The sequence below is a fragment of the Taeniopygia guttata genome, chromosome 14 (genome assembly GCF_048771995.1).
Source record: "Taeniopygia guttata chromosome 14, bTaeGut7.mat, whole genome shotgun sequence".
NCBI classification, from domain to species: Eukaryota; Metazoa; Chordata; class Aves; order Passeriformes; family Estrildidae; genus Taeniopygia; species Taeniopygia guttata.
Genome location: NC_133039.1, coordinates 6,970,608 through 6,980,517, shown reverse-complemented (window position 1 = coordinate 6,980,517; position 9,910 = coordinate 6,970,608). Strand labels below are relative to the sequence as shown.

The following is a 9,910-nucleotide window of genomic DNA, read 5'->3' as shown; positions in this document are numbered from 1 at the left end:
CTGGAGCCCATCTGCAGCTCCTTTTGCAGCTTTCTCAGTCTGCTCTTTCTGGCAGGTTGCAATCAGGATTTAACTGTTGAAGCTCATAATGGTGCCATGCAGCTTTTCTCAATGACAGGTGAGTCATCATCTCTCCAGGTCTATTTCTGCCTCCCAGCAGGAAAAGCAGAATTCAGCCCTTCATTCCTCAATGTCACCAGCTCACAACCAGCACGTTTTTCTAGGCAAAACCGAAATGGCCACGGAGAGAATGGCAGGTTGGTCCCTCCTGCTTTCTGCTGGCAGGGTGGCTCATGGAGCTGGCCAGGGAAGGGACCTCAGTGCCAAGAGCATCACTGCCAGCTCATCCCTGAATTGCAGGTCAGGAACAAAGACCAAATTAACTGGAAGGGATTACCCGAGGTGGGATTTTCAATCAGCTCCATCAGTTTAGAAGCAGCTGTTTCAGCATCCTCAAAAATCCAAATCAGGCTTTGGGCACAAACCATCCCAAACCCATCAGCCCAGAGTGATGGCATGGGCTGCCCTGCTCCTCCAGGGTGCCAGTGCCAGGGAGGCAGCGTCTTCCAGGGATGCTGCACAGGGAATCAGGGGGACCTGTGGGTTCTGCTCCTGGTTTTCTGATGATATTGGGGAAACCACTTTTTTCTCCCTCTTCCTTACATGTCTTGCCCAGCTGATCTATCCCAGCTGGAATTTCTGGACAATGCAAAGCACAAGGGAGCAGGACACTGCCTGAATCTTTGAGATGTTGCCCTAGAACAAATCATGACCATTTCCAGACAGGTGTGGGGTTTATACCCTTCAAGGCATGACCATGGCGCACTGAAATTTCTGCTCCTAAACTTGTCCTTTCTTTGGGGTTCATCCCCCCGACTTCTGCTGTGTGCAGTGTTTATACAATCATTTCCCACATCGTGGGGTGCCAGTTTTCTCCCCCTGCACCAGCTCAGATAAAGCACAGGAGGTATCTCCAGCCCACATACAAACTGTCTTTCTGTCTCGCTTCCTATTGCTGCAAATCAACAGATACACAGAGGCGGCCAATAATGGGGAAGGATATTGCACTTTCCACATTTCCCCCATCAAATGGAGAACAGCAGCGTTTGCAAATGGCACTTCTCAGAGCATTTGTTCGGTTTGAACAAGTTTTGTCTCTATTTACCATTCCCACTGGATTTCAGGGACAGGGAACCAGGACAGGGAACAAGGACAGGAAGCAAATAGAGCAGCACACAGACAAATGCCTGAGAGCTGCCCATGTTTTTATTTCACAGGAGTTTGATTAAAGGTAGTGGAAAACATATATTTGCTTTTTGCTTCTTCTGGTCATGCCAACTTCTTACCTTTGTCTCTATGACAAAAAAACCCATCAGGGCTAAATATGTGGACATGATAGCTTGGAGGAGATAAGATGTGGAGCTTTCTCCTTCAAAACCGATTCCAGTCAGCCTGACCCACTCAGCCAAGGGCTGACCCTTCAGGTTGTCCTTCACGTTCCCCGGGCAGCAGGCTGGAAGCAGCACTTTGAGAGACGTTTAGTTGTTGCTCTGAAATGCTTTGCTTGCCCTTCATTAGAGCTGGGCTGATGCTGCTTTCGGCCATCAAATGAGAAAATGAAAATGAGAGTTGATGGGAATATTGAGAAGAGCTTAGAAGTCCATAGGGAGCTGGGCAAAGAATGAGCAGTACCTTAGCCCACTGTCACGAGAAAGCTCTTCATGCTTTTTACCCTAAGAGATCCAAAAATATCTGGAAGATCACTTATTAGCTGGTTACTCATCTGCTTGTGAAACGTTTCTCAGGTGGGATTTAGCACTTACTGTACACGGATAAACCAGGATAAGTGTGCCAGAAAAAACTGTGGAAAGTTTTTCTAACAGAAATCGGTGAGAGAAGACTGGGATAACAGAGCTCAGTGAGTTGAGGTAGTTTTGAAAAGGGGAGTTGTGTAAAACCCAAACTGAACCAAACCCCAAAGGGTTTCAAAACACCTCTCAGCGGTGCAGCCGTGGCCTCAACGCCTCAGGAGGGAACTCAGCATCTGCTCCTCCAGATATCTCACAGCATCAAAATTTTGGGGCTTTTGGCAAACCAGGATCTAATCTGATTCAGCCACTGCTCCCCACCTTGGGAGGAGCTTGAAAAGGGGGAACAAAGTGTTTGCTGTTCCCCAAACTGGTCTGCTTAGGAGCACACCAGCAGGTCCCAGCGTGCTGGGGACATGCCACCAACAGCTGACCGTGGTGCCTGTCACCTGCAACTGACAGGTACAAGGACATGGGGCAGCTCAAGCCATACTGGACATGAAGATCATCCACAGGTACATCCAGCTTTGCTGCCAAAAATACACTGAAAATAAGAAAAGCTTTGTTTCTTAACTGAACACAACCCCAGCAGGTCCTCACATTCACCAGCAGGATGCAACCTGATGGAAAAGAGATTTGTGGGATGGATGGAGATGAGGGATTTTATAAGTGTGAACATTCTCAGGCCCAGGCTTGTGCAGCACAAGCCCATTAAAACAGCCCCCCTGAAGGAGATTTTAATCTAAACAGGAAATACAGGGGAAGACTGCCCTAACAGCTATTTTACCTCCCTTGTGCAGAAGTGAAAATGTGGCCGCAGAAGATGAAGTGACTTACTCGGTGTCTAGCAAGAAGATTATGACTAAAAAAGAACTAAATTTTGATCTCTAGAGCCTCCAGCCACGTGCTCTGGCCATGAAGGCATTGTATTTTTATTTTTTTTTTTCATGCACATCTGGATGGAAAAAGCAGCGAAAGCTCAGTTTTGTCTGACCATCCTCAGAATTCACAGGGCAAGTCTCCATCCAGCAGTGGGACTTGAGCTTAGAAGAACACTAAAGCATGGAAGGTTTTAGGGGCTGCATGAAACACCTGGTGGGACAGACATTAAATTAACTCCACTGTTTCCTTTCTCACAGATCTGCTAACCCAAAGCAAATCTCCCATGAAACTGTGGGATTTCTTCCCACCTTTTCCCAGCAGAGCAAAGCAGGTGACAACAATGCCAAAGAAGTTGGATCCCTTCTCTGGCTGTTCTCACTGTTGTGTGTTGTTCCCTGTACCCACCTCTGGTCTGTGCAGGAGGCCTGTCACTCTTACAAAATTATCCAGTGAGGTAAATTCACCCTTTCTTACCTGTTAATGACCAAAAAAAGCCAGAACATCTCCATATATCACCAGCTATGGGCTGAAGATCAGGTAGGAAATGTGCTGGAAACAGCATCCAGGACTTTATTCTGCTTCCAAGTGCAGATTTTAGCTGCAGGCAGAGGAGTATCACATCCCTCGTTGTGGTAATTACACAAGAGGCTTGCACACTCGTTTGAAAAGTAACAGAAGGCACCAAAATCTCCTCCCAAAGCCCCAGGAAAGGGACTAGGATGAGGTAGAACATTTGGTGTCTGGAGCAGTCTTGTTCCAGAGAAGGGTAAGAGGTGCAAAAGTCAAGGAAGCACAAGTATATACATGGCAATCCATCCTCTGTTGCCCTCTGCTGTTGGCTTGGTCGGATGTGAAGGGGTTTGGTGTTCACCAACACTTCCCTGTGGGACTGATCCAGAGCAGTGCCCCAGCTGGTGCCAAGGCTGACCCTCACCCCTTGGATTAAATTTAACTGATTTGTCTCTGTGCCATTACCTGTGGTTTGCTTTTTATGTGTTATTACTTTCCTTATTACCCTACAAAATCAAGAGTTGACTTCACATCACCTTGTTGGCTGTGCTTAATCCTGACTTCAAATAATATTGGATAGCTGCTCTCCATCCTTCAGACAAAAAGCCTGAGCAGTCATTCCAGGAATGGAATAAAACCCCAACAAAATCAGTGCTTAGAAGGAGAGGAAAGAAAAAACAAACAAAAAAAGCCAAACCCTTCCCTCTCCAAGCCTGTAAAACTCCAAGAGGAAGAGTCTCCCACACTGCCTGGAACAGACTGAAGCAGAAGACAGGAGAAAACAAAGCAGCTCTTGGGAATCCTACTGTAAACAGGAGCCTGCATACACCCAACACCCTGCAAAGGAACAGCTAATCCCTGGAAAAATGTCAAAGGCACAGTGCTGCTTCTGCCAGCATCTGCAAGTCTGCCTGCCATCCATGGAACAGATGATTCCCCCAGGGCTCCCTGCTCTTTGCTTTTGGGGAGGGAAGAAAAATTTTGAAAAAAGAAGGAAAAAAAAAAAGTGAAGCATGGTTTGGATGCAAACCAGCCCATGAAAACAGCGATGAATTTGGGAAGCTGCAAGGTTGGTCAGGTTCCTGTCACACAGCAGCAGCTCTTGAGAAAGGTCCCACAAGCTCCTCAAGCAGCACCTGCTCCTGACTCTGCTCTTCCTCTCCTTATTCCAGAAAATGGGATTGCAAACCTTGCCCTCAGAGATGCCACCCTGCTCCAAACCAGCAAGAGCTGAGCTACTCCCAACTCTAATGCTGCCCCTCACGCTGCCAGCAAGTCAAGAAAATCACTGGGATCCCACAAAAATTCCCACATATAAAAGCAAATTCCGACTTGACAGGACCTGCTGGAAAAATTCCTGCATTGTTGTAGGGCCAACAGAGAACTGCATCAATCCAACAGCACAAGAGGAAAGGACCAGGAGCAGCCCCACCTTGTCTGATCAATGCACACAGAATCACACAATTTCCCTGAGCCACCACACTATAATATACACATACATAATTATATTTATATATATATATCTTGTTTTGTATATATAACAGTAATATCTTGGCATGCAGAGGTTAGACCCACCAGCATAGCATGATCCCTTTTCCCAAGATCCCACCCCTAAGATCCCAGCAGGAGTGGATCAGGAGTAAACTCAGTTGCTTTATTGTTTTTACATCAACAGGAAATATAATTTGAATACAGAGATTTTTAAAACTAGATTGAATCAAGTGCAGTTAATAGAGAATTCACAATTTCCTGTACACAAGCATGAAGACCTCCAGTGGAAATCCCTTACCCGAGACTAAAACTTGTGGTACAAATGAACAGCAGAACAAATCCCCCCAATCCTCACATGGTCAAGCCCACAGAGGTGAGGATGAGAACTACACCAGAGCTCTTCTGCCAAGCCAAAAACATGAGAGAACAAAGTGCAAGCATTTTATCAAATGGCCACATGGTAAAGATAGAAACTGGCCTAAAAGCATCCTGACCACAGCTGGTGGCCTCATTTTCAGGCAGGATTTGCTAAAGACAGAGACTCGGCTTGAAGGCTCTTCCCCACCCTGCCAGGACAGGCTTTTCCTCCTGCAGGGCAGACCACGAAGTGACAGAATGTGATGGATACAGCCTCACAGCCAGGGAGGGGACAGCTGTGCTGGGAGGCTCCGATGTCCCCGCTGCTCCCCGAGCCTGGCCAGTACACTCCAGCACTGGCACAGGGCAGTGCAAGCCCCCAGCCTGCTCCCCTGGTACACAAAGGTGACAAAGGATGGGACAGATGTTTCACCAACCTGCTCGTTTACACTGCAACAAATGAGGGAGAAATATCATTTGCTCCGTGGGCGAGGAAATTGTCACAGAGAACAGCGGAAGAACACAAAATTCCTGCTTTAGCACAACCAAACCCAGAGGGAGACGCCTGCCCACACCCCCAGCTGCTAAAAGCAGCTCCTGGCAGAACTGAGTCAGCAGGGTCCTACCTGCAAAAAGGGAGGGCTGCAGCCCTTTTGTTGGTCCTCTCTAGGGGATCCCAACGGGCTTTGTTTTGGGGGCTGAGGTTATTACCAAAAGACAAAACCCAAGAGCTGGGATTTATTTGTTCTAAGAACCTCAACATGCTGATAGGGAAATTTTCTGAGCACTTTTAGTAGCCTGAACGACACCTTCAATCACACTCTTCACACAGTACCTGGTTAATGGTTCATTTGGGTTTGTGTTTAGAAATGTAACGATGTAAAAAGTTCAGAAATCATTAGTCCATAAAAGTCTCGTATTCATTTAACAGACCCAACTTGAAAGGACTTGAGTGTGCCCCAAAATGTTAAAATGTGTTTCCAAAGGTGTTGCTGGTTCTCTAACCACTAAGGAGTCCCACACAGTGCTGTGGGGACCAAAGGCTCAGATAAGAGGTGCCGCTGCTCTAATTACAGCAGTACCATTAAACTTTCCTGTCAAAACTTGCCAAAAATCCCCAAGGGTAAATTCACAGGTGTGCTGTAGGGCATGACATAAGGAAGCACAATAAAATAGGTAAGAAAACCTCAGCAGGAAGCAGGGAAGGGAAAAAAACCCTGTTGTTGTCAGGGTTTGTGCAAACCTCTCCCTGCCAGGAGTGTAGGAAGGGATGAGATCACGACCTACGTGAAGAACTTGAAATGATTTTGACTCTGTTTTGTCCTCTGACATGGTAAGTTGAAACACAAAACCAAATTGAGAAATCTGGGCTCCATATTTTAGTGTTTAAATTACATGTACCTGCCCTCACGACTTTTATCAAAGGAACTGGATGCAAGAGTAACAACAAATGTTGGAGATCCTGGAAAGAGCAATCCAGGGGTACAGACTTGGCACAAAACCCAGCATGAGTTTTCTCTATCAGAACAGAAAGTGACAATTAATCAGATGCATTTTCGAAAACATCAGTCAATGCCTGCAGAGAACACCACTGTGTTCAGGGAAAATGAATTCTAGCCACAAAGATAAGCAAATGCCCCCAAAATCGGGAAATGTCATAATTAAATGAGTTTGTCAGTGACCCAGTCTCACAAGTTTCTGGCAGCCTCAACCCCTCAGGTACCATAACTTATCAAAATATCATTGGGATAGGATTTTCAATTCTCCTTTTGGCATTGGTTCAGCTCTGAATCAGTCCCACACAAACAGAGTTATTGACTCCCACTGTCCCTGCAGCAAGTCCACGTGTACTGCACTGCTCTGCTGGATTCCCAGAGCAATCCCTGCGGGTTAATCACAGCTCCCGTCCTTCCAGCCATCCCTCCAGCGCTCATCCACACGGGAGCAGTCGAATTCTAGCTTCCCCAGCTTCCTGTTCACTTCGTTGTGGAGCTGACACAGCCACTGGGAGAAGTTACTCCTGCTGCTCGTGTCGGGTTGGTTTGTCTGTAATCTGCAAAGAGGCAACGGGAAACAAATTATTTGAAACTTCTGAGAAAGAAGCTGAGAGCGGCAGAAAATCTTATCAAAGAATCCCAGAATGGTTTGGGTTGGAATGGATTTTAAAGATCAGCTCAACCCAAGCCCCTGCCGTGGGCAAAGACACCTTCTACCAAATCAAACACCTCAGCCCATTTCAGTCCTTGCCTCCCTACTCAGATTGCCAGCACAGGGCATTTTAGAGGGTACAAGAATACTTGTCTCCTCAAAACCAAATTATCCCAGTCTAATTCCACAGCTGTTCACAAGCCCATTTTGAACCAGAAAATTCCAAGATCACCTCAGTGAGGCCCTGGAGGCAGCACAGAACCCAACAGCATGAGGAGAAGTGTTTGTTTTTTGAGTAAGTGCATCTGTGATTGATGCAATAATGGAAGAAACCAGTTCAGGTAGCTACAAACCCCAAGTGCAGGAAGAGCTGCTGATATGCAAACTAGCTGCTGCAGGCCAGCACTTCTGGCAAGCCCCTCCAGCACAAAGACCTCCTGAGGCTACTCACCTTTCCCTCAGATCTTCAAAAAAACACACTGAGGAAAGTCACCCTTTCCCTCAGATCCTCAGAAAACCTGCTGAGGCCACTCACCTGTCCTTCAGAGCCTCAGAAAACCCACTGAGGAAACTCACCTTCCCCCAGATCCTGAAAAAACCCTCTGAGGCAGCTCACCTTTCCCTCAGGTCCTCTGCGCAGTGCTCGCAGGGGTAGAACTTGGAGAAGAGGTGGATGAAGTCCCTCATCTCCTTCTGCTGTGCCCTGGAGGGCCGGTCGGGGTAGTAGGCAGCCATGGTGTGCAGGAAAGCCCAGGTGCTGCGGCCCAGCTGCTCGCTGTCCAGGGGACAGTCCGGACGGGGCTCCTTCTCCTCTGCCACTGCCACGTCCTGCAGAGGGACAGAGGGGTGTGAGGGGACGCCGGGCTGGGTGGGGAAACAGCCCTTTTGTGCTGGGTGGCAAGGTGAGATAGGGGGAATAGGTCCTTCACATCCTTTCTGAGGACATGGTAGAGCCCCCCTCACACCTTCTGAGGAGACACTGCAGAGCCTCCTCACACCTTCTGAGGGGACATGGCAGAGCCCCCCTCAAACCCTCTGTGGGGACAAGGCAAAGACCCTTTCACACCCTCAGGGGACATGGCAAAGTCCCCCTCACACCCTCTGTGGGGACAAGGCAAAGACATTTTCACTCCCTCAGGGGACATGGCAGAGCCCCCCTCACACCCTCTGTGGGGACAAGGCAAAGACCTTTTCACTCCCTCAGGGGACATGGCAGAGCCCCCCTCACACCCTCAGCGGGAGCAATGGCAGAGCCCCCTCACCCCCGAGGAGGAGATGGAGATCCCCTTCCCATTCCCACCGAAGGGAACCCTGTCTCCAGCTCCTTCACATCCTGAAGGGAACAGGCAGCCTCATCCCACTTTATGGGGGCAGGATGAAGGACTGAGTGAGCTCTGCAGGAACTGGGGGCCGCCAGGGCTCCAGGGAGGGCTCCCGCCGCGCCTCACCGCGCTGCCCGGGGCCGCCTGCTTCCTCTGCTCGCGGAGCCAGCTCCTGAAATCCGTGCAGGCTCGGCATGGCTTCTTGGGTGGCTCTCCCGCCGCGTCGTGCGGGACGGAGAAGGGGAAGGAGCCGCTGCCGGTGCCCGGGAAGGACGCGGCAGCCCGGCCCGCACGGCCCTCGCTGGGCGCCGCCATGCCTGCGCCGCGGTGCAGGCCGGGCCGGGGCGGCGCCATTCCCGCCCTGACGGGGCTGGCACCCGGCACAGACCCTAGTGCCATTTCTGGTGTGTTTTTACTGATAAACGGCTGCGAGCTCTGTGTATCGTATGAGAGGAGAACACGATACTCCCGGCTGTGCTTCTCCCTCTGCTTCCCCTCTGTGTGAGGGGACTCTGCCATGTTCCCCCGCAGGCTGTGAAGGGACTCTGCCATATTCCCCCTCAGGCTGTGAAGGGACTCTGCCATGTCAGTCCTGAGGGTGTGAGGGGTCTCTGCCATGATGCCCCTGAGGGTGTGAGGGGGCTCTGCCATGTCTTTCCTCAGGCTGTGAAGGGACTCCCTCAGGGGGTGAGGGGGCTCTGCCATGTTTCCCCTCAGGGTGTGAGGGGACTCTGCCATGATCCCCCTGAGGGTGTGAAGAGACTCTGCCATGTCCCTCCTGAGGGTGTGAAGAGACTCTGCCATGTCCCTCCTGAGGATGTGAAGAGACTCTACCATGATCCCCCTGAGGGTGTGAGGGTTCTCTGCTATGTACCCTCTCAGGGTGTGAGGGGACTCTGCCATGATGTCCCTGAGGGTGTGAGGGGTCTCTGCCACGTCCCTTCAGTCGGTGTCAAAGACCTCTCAAATGGCCCTCCCAAATGAGCACAGAAATACATATAAATATATGTTCCTATGGAGTGTGGAGCATCTCTGTATTGAGGAGAGACTGCAGGAGCTGGGCCTGGTCAGTCTGGAGAAGGGAAGGCTGAGAGGAGATCCCATCAATCCATTAAATCCCTCCCAGGGGTGTCAGAGGATGGTGCCAGACTCTGTTCAGTGACAGGATGGGGAGCAGTGCCCAGGAACTAAAACACAGCAAGTTCCATGTTGACATGAGGAAGAAGCTCTTTGCAGTGAGGGTGGCAGAGCCCTGAACAGCTGCCCAGGGAGGGTGTGGAGTCTCCCTCAGGAGACATCCCAAACCCACCCGGACACGTTCCTGTGTCACCTGCTCTGGGTGACCCTGCCTGGGCAGGGGGCTGGACTGGATGATCTCTTCCAAACTCAATT

The 9,910-nt window shown here is 49.9% G+C and overlaps 1 protein-coding gene across 1 annotated transcript; it reads right to left on the bottom strand.

Annotated features, from left to right (window-relative positions):
* Positions 1 to 4,840: 4,840 nt before the first annotated feature.
* On the bottom strand, positions 4,841 to 9,238 carry GFER (growth factor, augmenter of liver regeneration). Its single transcript, XM_030284486.4, has 3 exons — positions 8,645 to 9,238; positions 7,813 to 8,024; positions 4,841 to 7,101 (listed from the first exon to the last, which is right to left on the bottom strand). Exons 1-3 carry the CDS (start codon positions 9,221 to 9,223, stop codon positions 6,939 to 6,941), a joined length of 954 nt encoding a protein of 317 aa, XP_030140346.4. The 5' UTR covers positions 9,224 to 9,238; the 3' UTR covers positions 4,841 to 6,938.
* Between the last annotated feature and the right edge of the window lie 672 nt (positions 9,239 to 9,910).